This window comes from Maniola hyperantus, chromosome 9 (assembly GCF_902806685.2).
Source record: "Maniola hyperantus chromosome 9, iAphHyp1.2, whole genome shotgun sequence".
Lineage (NCBI taxonomy): Eukaryota > Metazoa > Arthropoda > Insecta > Lepidoptera > Nymphalidae > Maniola > Maniola hyperantus.
In genome coordinates this window covers 6,601,630-6,629,282 of record NC_048544.1, presented here as the reverse complement: position 1 = coordinate 6,629,282, position 27,653 = coordinate 6,601,630, and the positions used below count along the sequence as shown (strand labels likewise).

The 27,653-nt window shown below is 36.1% G+C and overlaps 1 protein-coding gene across 4 annotated transcripts in view; it reads right to left on the bottom strand.

The window, feature by feature from the left end:
* The window catches only part of LOC117984979 (uncharacterized protein CG3556), a 61,595-nt gene that overhangs the window by 11,868 nt on the left and 22,074 nt on the right, over positions 1–27,653 (bottom strand). The window contains exon 2 of one of the 4 annotated variants that reach the window (XM_069500668.1): positions 21,533–21,585. The exons of 2 other annotated variants lie outside the window; for them this stretch is intronic. In XM_069500668.1, the coding sequence (XP_069356769.1) occupies positions 21,533–21,566 (34 nt within the window). In that variant the 5' untranslated portion in view covers positions 21,567–21,585. Of the gene's footprint in view, positions 1–10,546; positions 10,646–21,532; positions 21,586–27,653 lie in introns of those variants that run through there. One more of the 4 variants, XM_069500667.1, reaches the window with a different exon arrangement.

Below are 27,653 nucleotides of genomic sequence, written 5' to 3'. Positions count from 1 at the left end.
AAGCTTTTGGCCCATTGTATATCATGGATTTCCGCACAATAACGCCTGCTTCCTATACAACATAGTTTTTTATTTTATTTTTATTTTATTTTTCATGTACCAAAATAGTAGTTACATTTTATTTGCTTTGAAGGTAGTTGTATTACGTTGGAAACCCCGTTTCTTATTTAGATAAAGCTCTTTTCCCTTGTTTTCAAATTATTCTTGTCTCTATGGGGTAGGTGCGGTTGTAGCGCAACGTGATTTCGACTGTCAATGACGAAAAGTCCATAGCTCATTAGCAGCGAGATAATTTATGCAGATCCTAGATGACAATATCCCGTCTGGTGCACTAATTGAATATCCCGCCAGGCGCAGAAAACAGATAGACGTACACTTTGCTATAGGCGTATCGCAGAGGAAATAAATATTTCGAGTAGGTACAGTCAAAGGTCATTCAAAAGTCTAAAAGACTATGAAGTAAGTATAATGTGATCCGCCTTGTTTACCTAGAAAATAATGAAAATAAAATCGATTAAAATGCTTCCCAGAGTGCCAAATAATTTGAGAGTGTGTCTGATATTTGAGAGTGTGATTGTTAATCTTGTAGTAGTACCAAACTTAAACTAATAGTGAATCTTATCTGCAATAGATTACTTAAATAGACGTGCACGTGCAAACTGTGGAACCAACTCCCATCGGCGGTGTTCCCACTAGATTATAACATGGGGTTATTCAAGGGGCGGACCAACAAATTCCTAAAAGGCCGGCAACGCATCGGCGGCTCCTCTGGTGCTGCAAATGTTCATGGGCGGCGGTAATCACTTAACATCAGGTGACCCGCCTGCTCGTTTGCTCGCTATATCTTTTATAAAAAAAAAGACAAGATTACTTAGCAGAATATGGTAATGGTTTTTTGACTAAGAACTTATCGACATATTACGGATAGGTTGTTTATTAATTTCGGCTGTAGGTAATTCATTCAAATGGGTTTTATCAAAGCTACACCGTACATCAAATAGACTGAAATAAAATAACCCTTTTTTGGAGTATTTTTTAGTCAATTCTCTAAATTATGAAAATTGAAAGTTGCCCTAGATGGGAGCGAAGCTAATTTTCCGTTTGCCGAGTTAATCGGCACGTCTGGCTGGGAAACTGAAACATCGTTACAGTAGCCGGCAAGAAATATTACACATCGACCTGTAGGAGAGATAGCGGTTTCGTAGAGCGTTGTCTCTGTCGTTGAGGCCGACAAAACGTCAAAGAGATAACGCTCTACAAAGCCGAAATCTCATTCTAAAGGTTGATGTGCAGTACGCGGCAGAAAATAATGAAAATGAAAAAATGAAAATGAAAATCTTTTTTATTCGTATAAACTTTTACAAGTGCTTACGAATAGTCGGATGCATCTACCACTGGTTCGGAATGCCTTTCCTGCCGAGAAGAACCAGCAAGAAACTCGGCGGTTGCTCTTTTCAAATATTTGATATAGGTACAAAATTATGCCATGTATAAAATAGTATTTGCAGTCTTGTGCGATGCTGGAACGAGCTGCAGGTCAAATCCACGCTCTTTTATCATTTAGATAATCTTCAATTGTGTAATATGCTTTTTTCAGGAGCATATTTTTAATAGATTTTTTAAACTTGTGCAAAGGTAAGTCCAAAATAGTTTGCGGGATTTTATTATAAAAGGTAATACCAATACCCACAAATGACTTTTGGACTTTCCTGAGGTGGAAGGCAGGAGCTGCAAGTTTGTCTCTGTTTCTAGTTAGCCTATTGTGTAGATCACCAATTTTCTTGTAACTAAGAATATTTTGTCTTACAAAAATTATGTTATTATAAATATATTGAGAGGCTACAGTAAGGATATCTATTTCCTTAAATTTCTCTCGAAGGGAATCGCGTGGTCTTAAGTTATAAATTGCGCGTATTGCCCTTTTTTGTAATACAAAAATTCTCCCAATATCTGCCGCTTTACCCCATATTAAGATTCCATAAGACATAATACTATGGAAGTAAGCAAAATATATTTCTATCTTTTCGGTTTCCACGTCAGTTAACTGCCGAATCTTTCTAACAGCGTAAGCGGCAGAGCTTAATTTGCTAGCAAGAGTTGATATATGGGTGCCCCATTGAAGCTTCGCATCTAAGGTTATCCCCAAAAATGTTGTAGTCTCTTCTATTTTTAATGTATCGTTATTTATCATTAAATTAATGATACTTGTGTTCTTGGTATTGGGCAGTGCGAATTCAACACACTTAGTTTTTTTTTGAATTTAAAAGTAAATTATTTACGGTAAACCAGTGAGTTACCTGAGATATGGCACTACTCACATCGTCAACATTGTCTTTATTTCTATCAACTTTAAAAATCAAAGACGTATCATCAGCAAATAGTACAATATCGCAAGTATTTTGGACAAAATATGGTAAATCGTTTATGTATACCAAGAACATGAAAGGACCTAGAATAGAGCCTTGAGGAACACCCATTAGTGAGGCTGATCCGATTACCAAGATAAGACGCAATGAGACCAAGCGCAGTGTCTTTGATTCCGTAGTGGCTCAATTTAACCAGGAGAGTCTCGTGCTCAACGCAATCAAATGCCTTGGATAAGTCACAAAAAATACCAATGGCATTCTGCGAGCCTTCCCATGCACTGAATATATGCTTTAACAGCATTGCGGCCGCGTCGGTTGTTGATCGACCTTTAGTGAAACCATACTGCTCAGAATGGAGTAGCTTATTTAGATTAAAATGCCCAAGCAGTTGGTTGAGCATGATTTTCTCAAATATCTTGCTCAGTGTTGGCAAAATTGAAATTGGCCTGTAATTATTTGGATCACTTCTGCAACCAGATTTAAAAAGAGGTATCAATTTACTACATTTCATGAGGTCTGGAAAGGATCCTGAATCCACAGATTCATTAAAAATTATGGCTAGATATGGCGCAATAATATCGATAATATTGCTGATTATTTTTACTGATATCCCCCATAGATCTCGTGTTTTTTTGCTTTGTAAAGATTTGAACACTTTAATAATGTCATGTGGAGTAACGTATTCAAACCTAAACAAGACACCGCACTCAGCAACATTGGCCCTGAGTAGATCATAGGCTTCTGTTGGCGAGGAACTAAGGGAACTAGTAGTGGTGACTGGAATATTCCGGAAAAAAGTCTCAAATGTATTTGCAATTTCAATGTTGGAGTCAATAACACGGTTATTAATTTTAAGCTCCAATTTATTGCTGTCCACTTTTTGTTTCCCAATTTCATCCGAGATGACATCCCAAGCTGCTTTTATTTTATTATCAGAGTAAATAACTTTTTGTTTTATGAAAAGTGACTTTGCTTGTATGCAAACCTTTCTGAATAATTTAGAATAATTTCTGACATATTCGACAAATGAGGGAGTATAATTATATTGTTTTTCTGCATACAAGTCGAACAACTTATTTCTGCTTTTATAAATGCCAACAGTAGCCCAGTCACTAAATTTAAGATTTTTAGACAGCTTTTTCTCTACAATTTTAAAAATAGAATTAAATTGAGAGTTTATTAGGTCAAAAAAACATTATAGTGTTCATCCGGACCACCCTGTGTGAACTCAAGTTTAGGTAAAGCAGTTAAAACCTTTTGTTTGAACTGCTTTACCTTTTTAATGGTAACTGGCCTACATTTTATTAGCTTTGTTGTGTCTTGTTTATCACTGGGGACAGATATCATTTGTCCACAGTGATCGGATCTTAGATTCGTGATGATGGATTTTTCGACAATCGTGCAGTTACAGAAAATGTTATCTAGACAAGTGGCTGAATTTGCAGTTATCCGTGTTGGTACATTGAAAATGTTTTCTAAATTAAAGCTTTTAAATAAATTAAGTAATCTATCAGTGGAAGAATTGTGAAGCAAAATATCGATGTTAAAGTCTCCACAAATTAATATCTTTTTTGATGACCTACATATCCGCCTCAGGGCCTCCTCCATAACGTCCTCAAACAGAACAAAGTCACCTGAGGGGGGTCGGTACACGCAGACTACAATATAACGCTCCAGCTCAACACAGGACAGCTCAATAGTGCGTTCCACCGAAAGAGTAACAATGTCTTTCCGTTCTTTATAATTAACATTGTTGCGAATTAGTATTAAAGATCCGCCCCGTATGGCTTTCTTTCTTGAGAACGCACTTGACAATTGATAATGTTTTAAATTTATTTATTATTTGGTGACTATTTAGCCAATGCTCAGTGAGGCATAAAATGTCAATATCAAATTTTTTAATAAACAACTCTATCTCATGTTCTTTGCCAGATAAGCCCTGTATATTCTGGTGTACAAGATAGATTTTACACAGCTTATCTGTTGTCGGACTACTTAGTTTAAAATATTATTATTATTTACAATAATATCCTTATTACAATTTGTATCCAAACTATTACTATAGTTTGGGTCCTGTGTAGAAAAACCGGAAATAGTACTATTACTAGTTATGTCTAAACTATATTTTGTACAACATGTACCGTTTTCAGCATAGTTCAAGTAATGTCGATGTAAAGGTCGAAGTAAAATATTTCCTGCCGGTTACTGTACTTTGTTAGCGTGTTAGTACTTAGTTAGCACTCCGACTTACTACTTTGGTTGTTCAGCTTGTATGCAGAAATTAAAATGTTTAACTCGTTCAAATTAACAAGGCACCTCAACCAACAGTGCAAGAGGGTTGCGATGCGGGAGCAAAAATAATTTGACGACCTGATTTCAACCGAGGCTGTATTTTAATTGTGTTTTTAGATTTTATAGCAAAAATTCTTGTATTAATGAAGCAAAATAATCACAGGATGAATTTATAACTGTGATAAATAGTACCTAGCTTAGTAGTTAGTGTATTCTAGAGGTACGACTAAGACATTTAAGTAGATACTAAATACCTAGAAACGCTATTAATTCAGGGGATTAATTTAGCACGGTTGTGATAAGGAGGTCGTAATGTACCTATGTTTAACTACCAACTTAAAATAAAGCCTATTTCATAGTAGTAGTATAGACCTAGTACCTAGTAGATACCTACAGTAGCAGGCAAGAAATATTTTACATCGACTTTTAGAATGAGATTTCGGTGCTGTCTCTGTCACTCTTACCTATATGACGTTTTGTCGGTGTCAAGGACAGACAAGTGGCCTATAAAGTCATAGTCAAAACTTTTATCTAGTCAAAACTACTTTTAACTGAATAAAACAGTTAAGTTAACCTAGAGGTTAGTCAAAAGTTATTTTGACCAATTAAGTTATTTAATTTGGTTAAAGTGCTATGAAGTAAGAATACCTATTAAGAATTTCTGGTAAAATTACAAGTATAACATAAGTGGCATAAGTATTAAATATGATAAAGTGAGTTGTGAAAATGTTGTGCCGCTAAAAGCGTTCCAAACCCCAAATAAGCTTAAGCTTATTAAAACGAAGGGCTAGATAATAATTTGCGTAGCTTGCTGGTGACGATTTCCCGTCTAGCGCACTAATTGAAAACCCCGCCAGCCGCAATGACCCGTGAAATGCTTGGTTAGTTACGAGGTAAACGTGATTTTGATGGCGATGAGCACGATACAGCGAAATTCACCACTTTACACCTGCTCAACTTAATTTTGATACGTATCATAGGTATTATCACTTACCAGAATCAAGAACGTAACGAAAAATAATCAAAGGTCGTTGGTTCTGGAGAGTTGAAAGAATATGCCATGCTTCTATAAGTTCTTTCAATGATCACCATCAACCAACAGACGTCCACTTCTGGACAAGGGATTCTTGTTAGGGTTAACACGCCACGGTCTTGCGCCTTATAATACTAAGAGTGGATGTATATCAACTAAGTACTTAATATTTTCTCAGCGTCTTGTCTTTCTAGCAGCCAAAACGAAACGCTGGTCAATTCTATACTTCAAAGTTTGGAACATCGGCGCAAAGTTGTATGTCTATTGGTACTATGTCTACAGGATATATTTCGGAGAGTCTCCTGAAGAACTTTTCGACCTGGTTCCTCCTTCACCTTTCTACTGTCGTACCGCAAGGCATCGCCGAGGTCTGCACCCGAACGTAGTCGAAATTCCACGGATACGTACGAATTGATTTGCCTTCTAATTTCTAATTCGAACCGCTAAGATTTGGAACACCCTTCCAGCATCAGTTTTCCCCTCCAATTATAATATGGGACATGGGTACCTTCAAGTCAAGAGTGAATAGGCATTTTCAGGCAAACGCGCTCCATCTAAGGCTGCATCATAACTTGCCACTAGGTCTGATTGCAGCCAAGCGCTGGTCTATAATATTAAAAAAAACAAGTTTCTCTTTTCTCTCTTCAGTCGGTCCCTCATGACTGAGGATCATGATCACCTCCGCTTCTTGGCGAGTCAACATCTTGCGCTAAATGATGTCCTTCCATTCTTTAAAAACTTTTCTACTGTACTACTGATATGCTTAATTACTTCCGTACGAACTTTCGAGCCGCTCTCGAGTGTCTAGATGGAACTGAAGCCGAAGCTTCTGAAAATCAGAGGTTCAAACTTTGAACTGTTAAGTAAAGGACCTAGCCAATTGACCATTAAATGATAAGAAGATAGTAGCTTTCTGAATTAAATATTGTTTAGAATTATCTAAAGTAGGTAAATTCAAGTGGCAGACGTTAATATCGTGTTCAATTTCGTAATGGACGAAAATTGAAAGAAATTGCCAACAATTTTGTTCCATTCCACCGCTTGGAAAAATTCCCATTTCACTCGTAACATATGCAAATGTGTTTATCGACACGTATATTATGTAAAATATGCATTAGAGCATCACGAGCTCAGCTTTGAAATGAAAGGACAATTTGCATTTTTACCATGTGCGATTTACTTGTGGAATTCGCGGTTTTCTCGCCTTGTCGAAAGAGTTCTTCTCGGTAGGAAAGGCATTCCGAACTAGTGGTAGATGCATCCGACTATTCGAAAGTACTTTTAAAAGTTTATTCGAATAAAAAAGATTTTTATTTTATTTTTTTATTTTTAGTTAAAGAAGAGTCGAGAACGCTAGAAAGAGTAGAGGGGAGAACGGCCACAAGCTTTGTGCGCCGTGCGTCATAGGTTTTATTTAGCAATGCTCAAATTCTCACCACCGTGTTGTGTAGGTAAGTCTTTATTGACACGATTTATCACAAGTTACCGTTCTATATTGGAAATCTAGTGTCTACAGCGTTTATTGCCTTTACATCAGTCGATTACAATTTAAATCGAAAATATATATTTATGTGAGGTATATATCCAAAGTCCATAATTGCTTAATAAGACAGAAATTAACTATTATAAATCAGATAAGGGTTATCTGGTTTATAATGGTTTTCCGTCTTCTTGTACAAGGATTATATAAAGTTTAACGGCGAGATTCTTCCCAGTTGCCAGTGGTAGTAGATTTGATATTTTGCAGGAAATATCACGAACCCTCTGGGAAATGTATACGGCTGGCTAGCTGATATCGCGTTCGACGGATGACCTTTCCATACAATCGGTCCGCCATATTTCTTTTGCAGACACGTTCTGAATCCCTAAGTTTAGTCCATTGATGTTGGAATCCCCCTTAGTCTGTAGTACCTAGATATTTATTAAGCGATATTTAGTAAAATATAACATAGTTAATTATTTTAACATAATCATAAATTAGGTACATGTCTAAATCTCCTCATGGTGGAGATAATATGATCCTACATTACAATCTCAATTGCTCTGATTTTTTTAAAAATGAAAATATTACAATAAGACTTAATGCCTAGCCTTATCTAATTACTATATAAATCATGCCCGCGTGGAATGGTGCCAAGAATACTGGCTGCATTTCCGCACTGGAAGCCAGGCTGATCCGTTGCGCAAAAAATGAGCCAGCCCTTCTGTCACCAGATGAGGCTATTAATCGCGGTGAAATCTCTCATACATTTGATAAACATGATATTATTCCGTAATTTCTCAACTGCATGTCAGATGTAAACTGATTAAAATTTCATTAAAACTTGTCCTAATTAAAAGCACCTTCGAAAAAAAAGTTTGAGCACTACGGTGTTGAAGACACAGATTTAAGACACAGTGGTCTATCTTAGGTATACTTAGCATTCCTTTTATGCTTCTCTACCGCAACCCTGGTAATGGGCAGCCATTTTTTAAACTAAGCTCGAAAGTGTCAAAAGGTGATGCATCATCATCAGAAGTCTGTCAGCGTCAGATCAGATGATGCCACGAGAATATTCTAGTTTATTACAATGTCATACAAGCGCTGACATAAATTGAGTTTCCCGAAAATTGCTGTGAATAAATTGTGAGGGGATGCTGTCGTCCTCAATCTTATACGTCCATTACATTAAACGAGCGACGTTAGTGTACCTATATCGGTCATACCTATATGGGCCGTTTTCGTAAAGGGCTTTGATGATTTTTTTGGGGTCGTCAGTCCTTTGACGACATTTACGTAGGTAGGTCCAAAGTTTGTGTTCGCAAAAGTCGGGTTGGATTCTCAGGAGTCGGGTAGGGCTAGGGTAGGGTCAATGTAATTCTTAGGTTTTGGGTCGGACGGCTTTGGCCACAGTTAATTACTAGCCTATGGGTTCACCACCATAGGGAAGTGACTCTGGTACTGCACTATCGAATAAAAACTATGTAAAAGTGTGGTCTTCTAAACGTGAGTTAAACTGTTAAATACAATTTTATCTTGTGGCCGTCAGCAGCAACGGGCATTCCGTAAAAATACGTGAGGTCGCGGCACGACACAGCAACAGCAATACTTCGATGCAACAGATGCCATCGAATCTTGCTGTTATCTATTTTTAAAGCTAAGTAGAAGCATGGGTCTCTACATCTACCGAAATATTCAATCTGTTGGACTATTATATTTTAGAAAGCAGTATCACCAATTTTATCGTAGAACTTATTCGCTAATGGCCCATTAAAAATTGGCCCAATCAGTCAAAACTTGGACGCTAGAAATAGATAACCGAGACAAAAGGCTTTGGCAGTTGGCACATCATTACTAATCCAAGATTACTATGGTTTTCTTTGACATAACAGCAAAATAATAGAATATAGGGTTATTGAAAATATCGTATGCTTTCGAACATACTGGTAACATAAATAAAAGGTCGTATAAAAACTGATAGACTTTTCGCGCGCGCGAGACATGTTCACTTTTGGTTTATTATTTATCCTTTCCCAAGAGGTTGCGGTTCGCAAGTTTTACACAGCTATAAGAAGCAGTTTTTATTACGCTACTAACTTTTCAAACCATAGCAAAGTACGAGTAATAAACCAAGGATATAATATAAGGTTAAGTAATAAACGCAATCAACATATTGTACAGTCCAGAGATCGTCATAAGCTACGCAAAGTGCAGAAATACTTTGTGGCTGTGGGGTCGAGTGTGGGTCGAGTGAGGTTGAGTATACGCTTTTGAAATTCCAAAAATGTTCTCATCAGATTTGCCATTGCATAAAAATACTGGGTCAAACTGTGGCGTCAAACATAGAGATAGTAATGTCAAATAACATTTTCAGAGCGGAGCGAGACCAATAATTAATCTATGATTTTCACTTCTCATGCTGTTAAAGTTTAAGCTGGCTGTAAGCGAACTAAAATTGCTTTTCATCTGTGCTTTTCGTGTTGTGCATAAGCCATAAAGTGTTTATAGGTAAGTGAAGTAAACAAAAATCAAGAATCTGAATGCCACATGGATGATACAAAAATAAATTGTATGTAATTTCTATAGTGCCAGTAACATTTTGCACTTATGATGAGGTTGTATAGGTCTCTTGCTCGAAATTCACTTTAGATATTATGTCCTAAGTACTTGTAATACTATTATTATTTCATTACCTCGCAATCAAAGTGAAAAACTGAGTATATAGCTTGGGAATAAAATCCATTTTATGCCATGGATTTAGAAAGTAATAATTAGTACTTACCTACTCTACTATTGTTAAGTCTCGGTTGTTAAACAATTGATAAATTTCTGAGTGACAAAGTTGCATGGAAACGTTCGGTTTTCAATCAGCATCCCATAAGTTATATAATAGTTAGCAGTAATGGTAACATTTCTCATATAATATACTGTATAGGTATCAATATACCCATACAGTATACTTGTAACATTAAAAAAAGAGCAGCTGCTAAGTTTCTTGCCAGCTCTACACAGTAGAAATTAATTTCCGAACAGGTGGTAGAGTCTTGACATATCATAAGTAGCAAAAGCTGTCCTACATGAAATAAATACTTACATTCATTTCATTTCATTATTATTTGAAAAAAAATAAAAATTATTAAACTTTTTGTTAGTTTATACCCAAATACGTATCTACATATAAGCTTTTCCTATGAAAACAGAAATAGCAGATACCTAAAATTGCTGCATGAGGGATTAAAGGGACCTGAAACAATAAAATTTTGGAAATACTATTTTCAACTAGTCGCTATTACTCTACTCGGTGCTATTACTCGTATCAGTCGCGATCGGGGCTTGTGTTACAATGAGCCTCTAAGTATTATCGAATATACTTACCCAAAATATCAATATTAAATACACAAGCACTTAATAAATTAATATTAATTACGTACATACATATCAATTAATCTATGCAAATAGATACTTGATATTGTTATGATACAGCATAATAGGTACGATTGACGCAGTGAATGTATTGTCTATCGTTAAGTGTTATTACCTACGTATACACCTACTTGTGTGTAGGTATTTCGTAATAATATGGTCTCATAGTTAGTGCTTATCAGAAGCCAGACAGATTGTGCATCCACTGTTGACACTACACAAACCAACAATCTCTATGTACTTACACAAACACTATCACCGAGACGCCTTGTCATTTATCTCCCAAATTGCACGGGTCGATAAGAACTCTCGTACACTGGGCTGCCGGTGGCGGCGACTATTATAGTGACTGCCACAAGCTTTGGACGAGATTTTTGAAGCGAAGCTTGGGGTCTGTTCGCTCGACAACGTTAATAGACTACGAGAATCACAATGATATCACAGTGAAATGGACTTAAGCTATCTTGTTTTAAGGTTCGAGTAAATAACCAGTGCTTATAACGAAAGCAAGATAAAAATCTTTAGTACTGATTAAAGTAAAAAAGTAAAGTAGTGTAGATTAAGTAAAATGAAACTAAAGATCGTTGTTTTACAGCGTTGTCTATTATGAACGTTTAGCCACTAGTCGCTGTGACTGGGTGCATGAATTTGGTCGGTGGTATTCATTATACAGTAATTGCCACCGGTCGCCCCATGTGCGACTGCGCTGTAAGCTGTAACTCTATTGCATCTTGTTACTTGTATCTATCGAGGAAACTAATAGCCTCTCTATCGTGGACAATGGGAAGCATAACTTCTTGAATAATGCAGTAGTAAACTGTGAAGGTATTGCAAGTAGCTGATATTTAAGTACTTCGGGTTAGTCATAAGTATTAAGGATTCAAATCCATTAGATAGAGACACAATTGGATCTAATGTTTTTCTTTACATGTACCTACAGACTTGTTTTCAACGCTGATGTAGCAACAAAAACGCTTAGATCTTTAGTTTGTGTCAAATATTACTCGATGGAGAACTACCTCCTACTGAACCTATTCCGAGAAAATAAGATTGTTCAGTGAAATAGCGGCATTCTAATACAACTGAAATAATCATTTTCAATGTAATTTTAAAAATAACTTAAAAAGGTCTTAGATTTTTTAAATGAATTAGGTATTCACAATTGACGAATTTCCACTAGTACCTACCTATTCTCGAAACAGTTATATTTTTTACCCCAAATACATTTTTTACACGGACGTGTTTCTCCAGAATGTGTAAACTACAATATTATTATCTGTATTAGTCGGTTTCGTTATTTGCCGAAACAATTGGATATTTTGTTTGGGAAAAGGGAAAGAAAAAAGAAAAACAAATTTAGATAAGCTGAAAATCTTCTTGCGTGTCGTGGCTTCTGTTAAGCCGGGTACTCACTGTAACCATTCCACGTTACTGTTAACAAAAATCATAGTGTGCACGTGGTATTGAACAGTAGATACGTGTTAGCATTGATAACATAATATTATGGCTAAGAAATAGGATTACTAGACTAGCGTATAGGGTTTGATAAAGAAAGCTCAATATTTGTCAACAGGCGCCGAAGAAAATGATGCTCGTCGTGTTTTACGAAATCAAATTAGAATCGAATCCGTACTTATAAGAACCAAAAGCAAGTGATATAGCTCAAAGAGTAATTGCCAAGGTGAAGTGGCCAGTGGACATATTATCCTAGCTCGAATAGCCGATAAATGTTGGAGTTTGATTTCTGATACGTGGTGGACAAGATGCTGGAAAGGAATGGATCGAAAAACATATGAGTGGAATAGAATTATTTTTATTCAAATAAACTTTTACAAGTGGCTTTAGGGACTAGGAGAAGCACTTTTGTCTCATAATAACTTTATTGCAACGGGTTGCGAAGCTAAAGTGGCAATAGGCAGGGCACATATTTCGTAAAACCGATAGACGTTGGGGTCTCAAGGTGCTAGAATGGCGACCTCGCACCGGAAAAAGCAGCGTTGGAAGACCCCCCACTAGGTGGACGGATGACATCAAACGAGTCGCAGGGAGCCGCTGGATTCAGGCGGCGCAAGACCGTGGCGCGTGAAAGTCCCTACAAGAGACCTATGTCCAGCAGCAGACGTTTATCGGTTGATGATGATGATGATGATGATGATGACTTTATTGTAATTGTATTATGATGCCTATTGTACCTAATTTATTTGAATTGGTGTACAATGAAGTGTATTTTCATTTTCATCTTAAAAGGTAAATAGCAGGTATGATACAATCTGAGATAGAGCATTACTTTTTCTACATATAGCCATAGTACGCGACAGGTCGAGATGACAATCGGGGAGGGAACGCCCCGTACACCCGCACATACCCGTGCTAACCCGGTGCGGGCGATCGCGGGTAACGTGCGGGTGTGCGGGGCGTCCCCCAACCTAATATCCCATTGCCATTTCGAGCTATCGCGAACAATACTTTTTTGACAGAACAGGACATTGGAGTTTCTCTTGTTTCGATTAAATAATTTTTGATACATACCTAATGAAAAACGTAATAAAGCAATAAATAAATTAAAAGGTTTCTGTGAATTCCATTTTCATATAAATTCAACAGCCTTAATGTTTAAGTATCTTAAACATTTTAATAGCATCAAATCTTTTCACGACAAAATGCTATGCATATTAGAGGAGCAGAATTCCGATGCCATTATACAATTTTGAATAGGACTTCGAGCGATTACAAATCCACAAAGAAATACCTAGAGATGATCGATTTAACAAAATCAATCAGTGTCTTATAGAAATAAAATATGTCGGGAATACAATAAGGACGCCTATCTTCTCTATATATAAAAATGAAACGCTAAATGTGTTGCTGATCGCAAATCTCGAGAACAGCTGAACCGATTTCGCTAATCCTTTTTTTATAATATTTCTTGAAGTACGAGGATGGTTCTTACGGAATTGAAATAAAATTCTGAAAAAGAATAGACTGTTAGGCGGTACGAAGTTCTCAGAAAAAATGACGATTTCTCTATAATTTGTTACCAACCATAGAACAAATAAATGATTATTTTATTTTCACCGGGCTATGTACGAAAGAACTCTTTGATTTTCCTGGATAAAATACAGCCTATGTGTTAATTCTGGATATAGGCTATATCCATCCATTCCAAATTTCAGACAAATTGGTTCAGTCATTGTGGCGTGAAGGAATAGTCAAACATTTAAATTATATATTAGTAAGATAACTGATACAAATTAGCCCATGACAGCAATCTCACCTGGTGGTAAGTGATGATGCAATATAAGAAGGCAAAGGTGTAATGTCACTAGTGTTAGCCGCAAAAATCTTTAACCCTTACAGAACAAATTGAACCTTTAATTACAGTACCCCTGCTAACTACATCCTTGAAGAGGGTTGATATGTAATGTACGCGACAGAAAATAATGTACCGACCTTTAGAGATAGCGGTTTTGTAGAGCGTTGTCTCTATGTTTGAGAACGATAAAACATCACATAGGCATGAGTGACAAAGACAACGCTCTACAAAGCCGAAATGTTATTCTAAAGGTCGATGTACATTATTTTCTGCCGCGTACTGTACTTATTTATTATTTTAGTCTATAGAATAGGTAAGCCCATCCGTGTAGAGTTGAATCAGCAAATTTTTTTTTTAAATAATAACTTTATTTAATATTACAATAAAACTTAAAGCTAGCCTTATCTAATTAATATATAAATCATGACCGCGTGGAATGGTGCCAAGAATACTGGCTGCATTTCCGCGCTGGACAGCCAGGCTGATCCGTTGCGCAAAAAATGAGCCAGCCCTTCTGTCACCAGATGAGGCTATTAATCGCAGTGAAATGTCTCGTAAAAAAATTTTAGCACTAAGACTCCATGGCCCCAGGGTCTCCACGGCAAACGGCACAAAAATGTAACTCTCTATAAGAGAGGCATACTTGCGCCGCTTGCCGTTTTCAGCTGTTTCTGCTGCGGCTCCCGGTCTTGATGCTGTCTTCCTGATATGACACGGGGCCAATGTGTCAGCTAATTAATAATAATGGGCTTATGGTGAAAATTTAATTAACATTATGTTTTATAAAAAAATATCAACGCAAACGTAGCTTCCAGGGATTTTAGAAAATCGAGCGATTTGCCAGCTGCGCCTCCTGCCGTGGTATTTATTAAGGGTCCACCCTTGTCGAGAGTGCGGCCGTCGAGATGTTTTAATTAAATTTTGACTCTACTTGTTGCTTTTAACTTTACACGTTGGCGGACCGGAATAAGCGAGATTTCAATTCATATCTGCCTATTGAAATGTATCAGTTCAATGATGAGCGAAGCTATAGTGCTTGCAAAACAAGAGTAGGTACTTTTTATTCCATTACAAATTAGCTCTTTTCTACAATCTGGTAAGTGATTAAATAGTCTTAAGATAATAGCGGGCAAACTTGGAATGGGTATGGCAGCTTTTATTAAACCCATACCTACCCCTTATCGGTTTCTATATGGCATCGTACGGAAAGGCTAAAACGCTTGGCGGCACGGGTTTGCCAATAGGATGCTAAATGCCCCTGGGCGTAGTAGCCGTGGCTCTAACCAGACCAAAATCTGTACAAAATATGACCCGAGTCCAATCTGATACTAGTAAAAGGGCAGTTTGGCAGATCATAGACAAAGGCAAAGATCTCAGCTGGGTTTGTGTATTTAATATACACAAATCCAGCCGAGATCTGGTTTTTTACAATGCGCAGTAATACGCCTCGTGTGCAGATTGGATTATTTGTTTTGCGCACACCATACCAGCTAGACTAGATATCTAAACTTGGGTCGGAGCGTGGGCCAATAGATTTGGCAAATGCTTACCAAACGTAACATACATTGGTTGATGCTAATTAGAACCGTAAGCACTCACGAAAAAAATATGCGTCGTACAATTTCCATATCACCGAATTCTGCGGAAAAAAATCGCGCGGTGTTTCGCAGTGGATTACCCTGATCGTTTTACTTATTTTTTCTAAACTTAAAATCACACTAGATAGACTACAATTACAAAGTCTTAAAGCTACTTTGCGTAAGTAACCTTTCAGTAAAAGCAAAGGTAGGTATTCAGAAAACTCATATCTAATGCTAGTGTATCAGTAGGTACTCTGCGTCGTCTAGATCCTGAGCGCGAAGTGTGAGCGATACAAAACAAAGGATTACATAATTTATGAGCGCCGCTGGTGTGTACTTGTGCGGCCTCATCTGTAGCGTATATAACGACCGGAGTCGCGTACCATTAGTTCAAAAGTCGAATGAAAAACTGACACTATAATAGATATTCAAATTTTAACTGGAATAATTATAAACCACGACTTCATCTGTGTGGGTTTAGGTTTTTAAAAATCCCGTGAGAACTCTTTAATTTTCCGGGATGAAGTAGCCTATGTCCGTCCCTGAGATACAAGCTATCTTAGTACCAACGATCATTAAAATCGGTTAAACGGATGAGCCGTGAAAAACTAGCAGTCAGACAGATAGACATACAGTCAAATTACAAATTAAATGTGGGTTCACGACAACCGCGGGGCATGGACAAAATCCTGGAACTCATCCGAGTTAAGTACCTGTTTTAAATTAAGAAATTCAAATTAGAAAAAAAAACCTACGACAAACTGCACCCTTGGTGGTCTGTAACTTAAAACATACGAGTATCTTAGAACCTGCCTAGAAATGATACGTAGGATGTTAAAGCAAAATTCGTATTAAAATCTGCCCAATAGTTTTTCGTGAAAATGTAAACAAAAAACGCACAATCATAATAATATAGGTACCTATCCTAAATCTGTAACGCTGTTGATTACAAATAAATGAATAGAATAAAAAAAAATTAACTCTAACTCCGTTCCGTTGTAGGTAACAAAGCTATAAATCGAGTCGATATTTTGTCGAGTTGCAGTAGTACTTCTTTTGAATCTATGTCGAGTGGGCATCCACGTCGGTTTACGTTTTCAACCCGCGATACTACACGAATGGCCGGGCAAAGAGTCGCCGGCTTTGTTCCACGCTTTCGTGCCGCTTTATTATATAGATCCGATTCATACTGCCTTTGTAACTCAGGAGTTATTCCAGCGAGAGAATTACATCAGTAGTTCTTTACTTCGATGATGTTATACATTTTGAATAATATGGGCACAGTCAACCTCCCTTGTGAGTGTGAAACGTCAGAATTGAATTCACGTTTTATCACATTTTTAAATTTTTTTTGTGAATGCATTGTAACTAGGTATTGATACCAATATACAAAATAAAAGTTAAAAGTTATGTAACAAAATAATAGCAAGTTATCAGTCAAATTAAGTATATATTCGAAATAATTTAAAGATTTTTGCAATAAACTCTCCCCTGAGAGTAGATATTTCTTAGATTTATAATTTTACTAAGTTTAGATGCCTATGAGCATTGGAAAAACTAATATTTTCAATAGTGAAGAAGTTCTATTATTATTTCAGTTTCAGAGAAAAGATACAGACGACCTCTAAGTTGAAATAAACAATAATAAAATGTATTATTATGGAGTAATTAAAGTAACTAAAGAAAATTCATTGTAAAATAATTAAAGATACCATATTCGCTTTGGTAATGTAAACTTAGTCCCCTGAGTTGTCATTACTTAATCCAGAATAGTTCTAGACAATGAATAACAAAATTAGGCAAGACCCGTGAGAGTATACCTAATGTAGATTAAAATAAATAGTGGTTGATATATTATTCAGAGTCACCGCGGCTCTATTCTATTTCCATCAGAATGATTAGTTGGTGTAGCCTTGGAGGTCGTGTATTTTTAAGCCAAATTTTTGCTCTCTTTTTTTAAATTTCAATACCCTTCCAGGTCAGCGCTTATCTTCCACCTACCTAATTACCATAAACTATTTTCTAACTTTTAGCTTATTTAAAAGGGTTTTCGCGAGGTAATATAACTACGAACGACGACAACATTCTTACAACTAAAACACAACCTGAACCTGAAACTCTGAGTACCTATGCCTCCAACTGCTGAGCGAACCAATCATATCAATTATGTGCTACTATAAGTATAAAACTTTAGAAATAAATAGAAACGTAAAAAAAATATAAAAAAAAAATAGAAAAAAAAATGTTTACATACAAAAAGTAATTGAATCGCATCTTGTACAATTGTCTAAGCGATGCCTATATAACTACGGCGCGGCGGCGTAGAATATGAACAGTTCGGCATTTTTTTAAATTATTTCTTTGAGTCAGACGCGCAACAACCATAGTTTTGCTGATAAAAAAATATCCTGGAAATTGCTTAAACAAATTAAATGCAAATTGGTTAAAACACCAATGGAATACAAAAGCGGCATGCCATCCAAATTGATACACTCTTTGCATATCAATTTATGCCTACAAAGAAAGAATAAATAGTAAGTATAATTATACTTATCACAGACTAAGAGTCATAGACATTGCCCAACGTGTAAAATCCTAAGGCTTCAATGGCCTGGGAATGTACAACATATTATTATAGACTACCATTGGCTACTAAAAAAGATCATGATGTCGTGATCATGAAGACTTGGACGGAGATCTATTGGGAGTCCAAAGATGCGTTGGCCCCGGACCCACAAAGGGCTGTAGCGCTGATGATGATGACTTATCATAGAAAGAAATGAGCAAATCTATGTATCCAACATTTGAGGATGCTCTAGTTTATGAGGGAAAGTTTTGAGTCTGTGTGGTGTTGCATGAGGGTGGCTTTTCCTGTATGCGTGTTAGTGGGAAGTGGGCTGGCGCAATATACTACATGCTACACGTTGTACCATACAAACAGTTTAAAAGTGCTACATTATAACAAAATAAAATTTTAGTTCAACAGAACAGAACAAATCTTTAAAATCCTTTCCTGTGATGATTTTTTCAACAAACTACGAAATCGGCATGAAACTTTCAAAGTTATTTTAATATTCAAACAGCCATTCAGTTTTATAATAAAATGCAATTTCCCTTCGACTTCAACCGCATTATTCCACGTCGCCCGAACAAAGTGAAAGCTGCAATGATAAATGGGACAATAAGATGAACAATAATTCTTATGTGAGGTCCGAAAGGCTCACGCTTTTGTTCGTAACAAATCTGAATGCTTAAATCTGTTCCACAGAGAAAGGACCTCCTCTCACAACAACAATGAAATTAATGATGAACATTTGAATATTACTATACTATAATTTGAATTAATATGGGCCTTCAAAATTGATTGAAACTATTCGGCAGATGCCCTACAGTGATTGGCGCTTACCTATCTAGCGAATTGTAACCAAATAGAGAAGGCACTTTAACTGCGAAACCTAAAAATATGCCGGTTCGAGTCTAGCCAACTCCGAAGGTTATGATAAAATATTTTATTTAAGTTATATTTTCCTTCAGTGTAGGGAAATACATTCATACGTCATGTAACTTAATGATAGTCAAAGTCACTTCATGAATACTAATAGTTTCTTAAGTATGAATACATAACATGTGATTTGTATAGCACCGACGCTAAAGCAGAAATATCAAAATAAGTTATGAAACTAAAGTTCCCTAGGAATTAATTACTGAAGAAACTTAGATGTAGTAACTTTTGCTTTTCGAGTAACTTTCGTCTATCAATAGTTTGTTAGTGTTTCTTCTTGTTTGTTGGTTTATTTACTAACGAATGAACGTTGAATCTATTTCATTTTGCTTAGAATAGGTAGCTTTAGGTAAGGTATCTAGCATTTTACTAATCTACGAATACATACCTACTTAATGCCAAATTAAATTTCCAAAACCAAATAATATTTTTAAAACAAAACAAATTTTGATAACATTGATTGTTAAATTAAAGTAAAAATGGTAATTAAAAGTCACTATAGTTGGTACAAAATGACTCCTCCCGCGCCATTTTAACTCTATGGGTCAACTGTGATGTCAAACGATTCACCTTTAAAGTAAGGACAGAAATCGCACTTTTGACTTGCTTTTGACATGAAATTTAACATATACTTAAAGTTAAAATGGCGCACGAGGAATTAAATTTTATGCGTTATACCTACTTTTTTAAGTACACCACTGTGTATAATGGATACTTTCTGTGTTTTGAAAAGAGTAAGTAATTGTCGAATTTTTGGCTGGCTCGTCTCAGTAGAAGTTGCTTTCCGAACCGGTGGTAGAGTCAATATTATAATATATCTGTGGTCTAGGCAGCATAAGTGATACAAGTTGTTCTGCATACAATAAAGAAATTTGAGTTAGCGTTTGGAAAAAAGTGGAAAAAAGTAGCTATACTGCTGCTATACCTGGGCTGGGCACTTTAGAAGAATAAATATTATCCAGAGCATCATTACATTTTGTAATTTCGGCGTATTTATATAAAAGTAATTACTTTTTTCATTATGCTGGCCTAGAATAAAACTTTTTTGAAATGTTGTGAACTTGACAGGTTTTTAAACTGCTGGATATTAAATAACTTAACAAAAAACAAAGTCATGTTTCATAGACTGGTAAACATTTTTGTAATTTTTATTCTTTTGGGGATTTTTATTTTTTTGGGGATACGCTATTTGAGAAAAGTAGCAGCATTATTGTAACAAAATACAGAAGCATACATACCTACATATACATAAAAAACAGATCAAGTGTGAATCAGACTCGCGCACCGAGGGTTCCGTACTACAGTCGTATTTTTTCGTAATTTTTCACGATAAAAAGTATGATGCATAAAAATCAATAAAAATCTGTTTTTGAATTCACAGGCAAAGCCCTTTCATATGATACCCCATTTGATATAGTTATCTTACTTCAAAAATTGAAAATACTAATTACTAGTTCATTCATGTCCACAATTAAATTTTTTTTGTGTGCTGTAACCCTAAATTCACGGTTTTCAGATTTTTCCCTTTATATCTGATAAAAGACCTACCTACCTGCCAAATTTCATGATTCTAGGTCAACGGGAAGTACCCTGTAGGTTTCTTGACACACAGACAGGCAACAAAGTGATCCTGTAAGGGTTCCGTTTTTCCTTTTAAGGTACGGAACCCTAAAAAAAGTAGAGGCAATTTTATTATTGTGCTGGATGCAAAAGCGGCATTTTCACTAAAGTGTACTTTTAAAGGCAACCTGAGATCTAAAGATTTGGTCAAACACTAAAAATTGTTATTTTCAAACTTTAATTTATTATGGGCGAAGTTCTCTACCGTTTTCAAATCGGATAAAATAAAAGTGGTCCTAGTTTTATTGATGCGGATTTCACAATCAATGTGGTTTTGCAGAATATTGCTATAGTAATGATGAGTACAAAAAATGTAAAATTGAAATATTACAATAAAGAGTCTGCTATCGTTCGCAAACCCATCGGTTCGGAAACGTGGATAAACGTGATCAATCGAATATAATATATTGTTGTTTAAATAATGGTTTTTGCATTTATCTGAAAGAACATTTCATTTCGTGGTAAAATATTGCCGAATATGTTCGTAACAATTTATATTTTGAAGATGGACTTATTCCATTTTTGTGTTAAGGAAAAAAATATTGGAAAACTTTGTCTTTGTTGTTTTTAAGGTTCCGTACCTCAAAAGGAAAAAAAGAACCCTTATAGGATTACTGCATTGTCTGTCTGTCCGTCTGTCATGTCTATCAAGAAAACCTATAAGGTACTTCCCATTCGTAATACGAAAACCGTGAATTTGTGTTTTTATCACACAAAAATAATTAAAATGTGTTAATGAACAAATATGTAATTACTATTTTTAATTTTCAAATTAAGATAACTATACCATGTGGGGCATCATATGAAAGGGCTTTACCTGTATATTCTTAAACAGCTTTTTTGTGTAATATTTTTTGATTTATTGTGCAAAATGTCGAAAAAATACCCAAGTACTGAACTGGGAAAAATACCCAAGTACTTACTGTAAGGTCGTATCAAAAGGTCTCTTGCCACCATAGACGTCCCTGCAGTTGTTCTACATGAAATAAATAAATTTTAATGTTTTACGCTGAAACCGTGACAAATATTTGTGTAGGTATACAAGTGATAAATCTATGTAGGTACATAAAAACCCGCTTGCTCTCGTAAGCGTACGCGTGGGCATTGTGCAGGTAAATATTTGATCATCCATGTGTGCAAATTGTGATACCTACCTCTGAGTTATTTTTGTACCTGTGGATAGCTCGTAATTTGAGAGAAATTCATTTACATTTTATAGTAGCCTCGAGTACCTTACTGCTGTAATGAAGCAAACGATATTGGATCCTGAATTTTATACTTGCATACCTATATACAATATACTTATTAAGAATATTATAATTGCTTACCTGAATAAATTCAACTATATCTACTACTTGCGGAGCTACACATACATCATACACTATACATCTATGTATAATTTATTTATTATTTTACACAAAAGTTGAAGTTACGGTAAAATAAAGAAACTCACATACATACATGAATCTAAAAAGCATTACACTCCTTTTAGGCAGGCGTAGTCATGTAAATATGAAATAATTTTTCTAATATTTTATACTTGATAATCGCTAAAAACTAAAAGAGTATATAAAGCAGTGTACACTCTTTTATTTAACGAGTAACAAATTGTGAAAACAAGCGGTAAAGGTGCGCGCACATCAAAAAGCGGCTTGCTCGCGTGAGCACGTACGCCTCGCTGGTCAAATACGTTTGATCAGCAGCCATGCGTGCAAATTGTCACGCCTCTGAGCTATTTTTATAGCGGCAAGTTAAAGTGAGGTAACGGTTTGATTAAGTGAGGTTAAACATACTATGGTAGGTATTATAAGTACTTAGTAGCAACTTTGTGTGTGTTTTTTACGGGATTATTAAAAACCAGATACCTATGATGCCGCGACTTCGTTCACGTAGATTTAAGAGTTTTTTTCATGGCCCATGCTTTTAATCGACAAAATTTGGTACAGAGATATACGTAGCTTACATCTATTTAAGTGCGCAAATCGTCCCAGAGAGAAAAAGAAGAAGATAGCTTGCATCCTGGGGAATGATATAGGGAATGATATTTTATCCCGAAAAATGAATGCGTTTCAACAGGATTTTTAAAAATTGAAACTTACGAATTTGCAGGCATCTTATCAATGCTCTTTGTCCTCTACTCACTTACGATATCTAGTTATTACCTGACTACGGATAAAGATTATATCGGAGTCTATATTTTTTGCCACATTGATGTGTTTCATCGTTGCTCCCAAACTACTAATAAAATTTTGTTTTTAAAAGTTAAGTACCAATATGGCGGTTTGTCATATATAACGATCGTCTGCGTTTAAAAAGATCATTCATAATTTACTAAAATAAATTCTGAATATTATATCGATGATTAAAATGCATTTTGAAAACCGAATGCAAAGGGCATTTTAGCATGAAATTAGTTCCATACATTATTCAAACTGATTTTACTTTTATGTTAGTTGAAAAAGAACATATTCAAATTTACCCCTGTTATAGTGTTCTAGTTTAAAAAGGAAATATTTTAAATGGTCGGACACTCGCACAGTTCGCCGTGTGTACTTATGTTAATAACTGGGACATAATGAAAGTTTTCTGGGTCGCTATAAAAGCTGCCATGGGGCCAGAATAGTGAATAAATAAAATATATTAAAGCGAAGAGCATTTTGCATGGAGCACACTGCATTTTCGTTGTACTTTGTCCTTTTAGTTTCACTGATGATGTTAGAAATGTTCAAATCATGTATTTTAGTGCTGAGATTTTGGATTTTTGTATTGCTTCGGCACTTTAGAAATCGATTTCATGTTTTTTTTTGTCAAATACTGTAAATAAGTGGGTGTTAGAACACTAAAGACTGTTTTACGCCGGATCAATTCACATAAATGCGGCTTGCTGCAGCTATGAATATTTGCCTAGGTAGCATCGTGCTTGAAAGTAAACTTACATAGTTGGTAAGTAATTAATCGGAATTGGAGTAGGTATGTTATTATTACAATGCGACAGTCTGCCACATGACGCAACGTGTTGCCATGCTACAGTAGCCGACAGAAAATATTGTACATCGACCTTTAGAAAGAGGTTTCGGTTTCGTAGAGCGTTGTCTCTGTCACTCATACCTATCTGACGTTTCGTCGGTTTCAACGACAGAGACAGCGCTCTACGAAACCGCTATCTTTTCCTAAAGGTTGATGTACTTACGATATTTTCTGCCGGATACTGTACACGATTTTTGATACAATGCGCGACCATGTTTGTTGTTATACTATATTATGTAGCTCTGTGGCTAGGGTTGCCAGGCGTCTGGATATAGCCGGACATAGGCAGGCTTTTTGATTGCGTGTCCGGCCAAAATAAACGGTATCCGTAAACTTTTGTTAGGTTTTACATACATTTTTTTTGTCGTACCTATTATTACTAAGACACAAAATTCTCAATAATGTAGGATGTCCAGCCTTTCTACCCAAATGTCCGGCCAAAATGGCTGGTCTATCCGGCTATTAGGTTTGGCGACCTGCAGGGTTATGCTGTATCTCAGTGGCACACTAATTTCGTGAAAATTTCTAATAATTAAATGTCAAACTCAAATTTTCTATTCGCTAACGTCAGTTTTTAACCAAGATGTCGTCATAGACAATGACTCTCGATCATAGCCATTAATGGGATGTAATAGAAACCGGAAACAGCTTTTTCACGTATGTTTTCGTATCGATAGTTTTTAAAACTCTATTCACTAAGCAAAAATGACAGTTTGTAATTGGAAACTTTATTAGGTGGCAACGATCGTTTTAACAACTAGTCGGGACCAGTGTTTTGCGACTCTCCACTATAATCCGTCCGTTTTATAGAGGTATTAATTTTTTTGCAATCTCAACGAATGTAGAGATGTTTTAATTTCGAAGGATTATTACAACATCGACTCAATTCAGCCCGTTTTTTGTTAATAAGTAATTGATAAAAAATATTAGTAAATACCTATTAAAAAAGTAATACTTAGGTACCTATTAGTAGTAAATAGTGGGAACCCTATCTGTGGGATGCTATTGTTGCGCTATATTGCTTTGGAGTTAATGAAGTTTAACAGCAACACCGTTATCTATTCAGTTTCTGTTTTAGTACATTTACTTACTTCTAGGTAAAATCAAGAGCAGTTTAGCACAGTAATTATTACCGATAAAAGTTATTGACCAAAACGAAAGTTAGTGGCCGCAACCTTGCAACGTGTGCCAATGATATAGTGACCACAGCGTAGATTAATGCCCCACTTTATATTATTTTGATTAATGGGAAAACCGTGGCTAAATAAACAGGTGCTACGTTACGAAAAACCCTGACGTAAAATTAATTCGATTAATATATAATTATATAATATATAATTGGATTGATAAATTAATTTGGATTGGATTGGATGGATTGGAACTTTACGTGTAGCATCCACCCACACTATCGTATCCGCCATACTAATATTATAAATGCAAAAGTGTGTCTGTCTGTCTGTCAGTCTGCTAGATTTTCACGGCCCATCCGTTTAACCGATTTTGACGAAATTTGGTATAGAGATAGCTTGCATCCAGGGGAAGGACATGGGCTAATTTTCATCCCGGAAAATCAAAGAGTTCCCACTGGAATTTTAAAAATCGAAACTCACGCGGACGAAGTCGCGGGCATCACCTAGTAAAAAATAAAATTTTAAAAAAGACAGGGTAGCTTTGGTTAGATTTAGATTTGGATTAGATGCAATATTTTCTTCCGGGAATGAACTCGGTGTAAAATAAATTTACACATGCTTACTGCGTAGCATATTATTTGGCCTTTGTAAAATTTCCAATAACATTTTGTGGTTATTTTCAGCAAGTCAATTATACGCCGACAAACTCAGTTCATCAATCATTGTATTAGTTTCATTCCACTGAACATTATTTTGACCGGATGTTATTTTGTTAAATATGTTATCTTGTATGATTGAGGTTATGAAATATAAAGTTCACTTTATAGTATCACCACGGAATAACGACTAGTTTTCCTATTTCCATATAAAAGACAACACATACTTATACTATCAATCGATTGCGAATATTAAGCAAATTTGACCCAAGTCGGTAGCTGTATGGGTGATCGAATTCGGAGGTCCAAATTTGGCTTCTTCATGTCTTCCGCCATCATGCGTCGGTCCAGACTATCACTAAACTCTGATAATAACAGCTGTAGGTCCTAAGAGTCGCAATCTCTTCCTCTTAACCGAGTTGTATGCAGAAGTCTGGAAACTCACCGCACCTTATAATCCCAAGAGAAGTCTATGATGCCACTAATGAAAAAGGGTCACGACCCTCTGCAATGAGTACAATACGACTTTAAATATTGTCACAGGCAGGTAGAGGGTTATACCACAGTTGAAGCTTGTCACTTCGATCCATGCCTTTAGCTACCTTTTTTATTGTTGCTTTTACGTATAACCAGCGGCTATTATCGATTGCAGGACACCATGTGCCGCACACTGAGTTATGACGTATTTTCATGCCAAGTTTAAATAAAATGTAATTGCTGCAATAACTAATTTGTAAGTATAGTCCGTACAAAATTTCTCCTCACGCGACATTTTAATTCTGTGGGTCCACTGTCATGTCAAAAGTACGGTAGGTCGATTCTAAAAAACCTGAGTCAATCATTATTACAATCGCAATCGCTGTGATTGGCTGAATTTATGGTATTCTTGTTGCAACAATGCATTGTAACCAATAGCGAGCGAGCGTCTACCAATCAGAGTGGATTGCGATCGTGACATTGTAACTGTTATTATGCTACAATCGAGCCGCTGTTCACCTTTAAAATAAGGACTAAAATCGTGCTAAAATCGCACTTTTGACATGTTTGACACATTAAGTTAAAATGCGCGAGGAATTAAATTTTACGCCTTATACTAACCTTTTTAGGGTTCCGTTCCCGAAGGCTGCCAACGGGACTCTATTACTAAGCCTCCGCTGTCTATCCGTCTTATTTTAATTTTTCTATTAAGTATTTGTTGTTATAGCGGCACACTCTGTGAAAATTTTAACTTTTTACCTATAACGGTGCACGAGATACAGTCCGCTAACAGACAGACGGATGGTCAGACGGACGGACAGTTGAGGTTTAATAATAGTCCCGTTGACACCCTTCGGGCACGGAATTGTGAATTAATATGAAAGCTCCGCGAACGATGTCGCGAGCAGCTAGTTGACTGATGTGCTATGTCGCATCTAGGTCACACTATTCTCATAATAGTATAACGTACGGGTCCTATATATACATGTTACAGTAAACTGCTCCTGGCGTTAATCTCTTAAACCGCTGAAAGGATTTCAATACACTTATTCATTAATCTCAAGTGTCTTTCGAAGGCTTACATTAACATCAATCTATGTCAAAACGGAGCAGTGTAATTAGGATACGAGTATATAGAAATCTCCCAATATCGTGACGTGTACGCACCTAATCATGAAAAACGTAAGAAAAAATTGGATCTAGTTGGGTAATACAGGGTGTAACCAGAACGCTAGCAAAACCTTAGCGTTATTGTTAAACTACCTAAACACAATCCAATACCAATAACCATTTGCCTCATTTTGTAATTTTAGTGATTTAGTATTTTTCAAACCCACAAACCTGCAAAACTCGGGTCAATGCCCCGACTACGACGTGACATTGACTCCGATTGGCCTATTTACGCAACGATCGTTGACTTCTAGTGTCAGTCAGATGTTTTATTTGCAATAATATAAAGTAAACTTTTACAAAATTATACTTAGGGTTTTATTTTTTTTCTTCGCCGTTTCATCAAGAGTTTCTTTAGATACGTATGTAACATTTCTACTTTTTTACAAAGGTATATAATAAACTAGCTGATGCCTACGAAATTCATCATTTTATGGGCAGTGATGGGGGATATCATTGACTAAACCAGATTTACTAGTTTGGTAGAAGCAAGCCTTAATAGTCGTTATACTGCATCAGAAAAGGAAAATCACTTTACAATAAAGGACGGCGTCAGAAGTAAATAGCGAAGCATCTGGCAGCGA